The 1,047-nt window shown below is 61.2% G+C and overlaps 1 protein-coding gene across 1 annotated transcript in view; it reads left to right on the forward strand.

The window, feature by feature from the left end:
- Positions 1 to 1,043, forward strand: part of LOC102770250 (HLA class I histocompatibility antigen, B-67 alpha chain-like) — a gene marked incomplete at its 3' end in the record, with an annotated part of 1,994 nt that extends 951 nt beyond the window's left edge. The window contains exons 3-4 of the mRNA XM_015560054.1: positions 136 to 411; positions 1,003 to 1,043. Of these exons, the coding sequence (XP_015415540.1) occupies positions 136 to 411; positions 1,003 to 1,043 (317 nt within the window). The remainder of the gene's footprint in view (positions 1 to 135; positions 412 to 1,002) is intronic.
- Between the last annotated feature and the right edge of the window lie 4 nt (positions 1,044 to 1,047).

The following is a 1,047-nucleotide window of genomic DNA, read 5'->3' on the forward strand; positions in this document are numbered from 1 at the left end:
GTCACCCCGAGACGCCGAGACCCGCCCGGCTCCCACCCGGGAGGAGCCCCGGGGACTTTGACCCGATTTCACTTTCAGTTTTAAATTCAGTCCCCGCGGGGCGGGTGGGACAGGGTTGACCTCGGGCGGGGTCAGGGTCTCACACCTACCAGAGGATGTTTGGCTGCAACATGGGACCCGATGGGCGCCTCCTCCGCGGGTACAATCAACACGCCTACGATGGCGCCGACTACATCGCCCTGAACGAGGACCTGACCTCCTGGACCGCGGCCGACATGGCGGCTCAGATCACGCAGCGCAAGTGGGAGGCAGAGGGTTGGGCAAAGAGGATGAGGAGGTACCTGGAGGACCTGTGTGTGGAGTGGCTCCGCCTTTACCTGGAAAAAGGGAAGGAGACCCTGCAGCTCCCAGGTACCAGGGGCCCTGGGGCCGCCCCTCACCCTGGGGCTGGGGATCCTACAAGGAGACAGGACAGGGAGTCAGTGTCAGACACCCCTCCTTGGGTCAGGGAGGGAGTCCCCCTCCATGTCAGGTCAGGTACCAGAGGGACCCTCCTCATCTCAGGGACAGTTAGGGGTGCAGGCTCTCCTGGGGTGCAGAGAGACCCCCCTGAAATAGCCCATCAGCTGTTGCCACGGGCCCTGCAGGGGCTCTGGGACCCTCAAGGACCTTCTCTCTCAAGCCTTGTGCGCTGCCCACACCCACTGTGTCTGAGGCCTGACCCCAGCTTTTCTGAGTCACCTGGCCTCCACCCAGGTCACAATCACAAATCCCTTTTCACCCCACAGAGACCTGCCCCCTGCCCTGGGCTGTGTCACTCAGTGTCTAGAACTTTCTAAAGCCTAGGAAGTCCTTCCGGGTGCCTCTGTCCAGGCTGATGTGTGGGCTGTGTGCTCCCTCCCCAACCCCAGTGTGCTGTCCATTCTCAGGATGGTCACAGGAGCTCTTGTGTAGTGTCCCACAGCAGATGCAAACTTTATAAATTTTTTCACCTCCCCTCAGACCCTCCAAAGACACACGTGACCCACCACCCTGTCTCTGCCCATG

This window comes from Myotis davidii, unplaced genomic scaffold, assembly GCF_000327345.1.
Source record: "Myotis davidii unplaced genomic scaffold, ASM32734v1 scaffold5315, whole genome shotgun sequence".
Lineage (NCBI taxonomy): Eukaryota > Metazoa > Chordata > Mammalia > Chiroptera > Vespertilionidae > Myotis > Myotis davidii.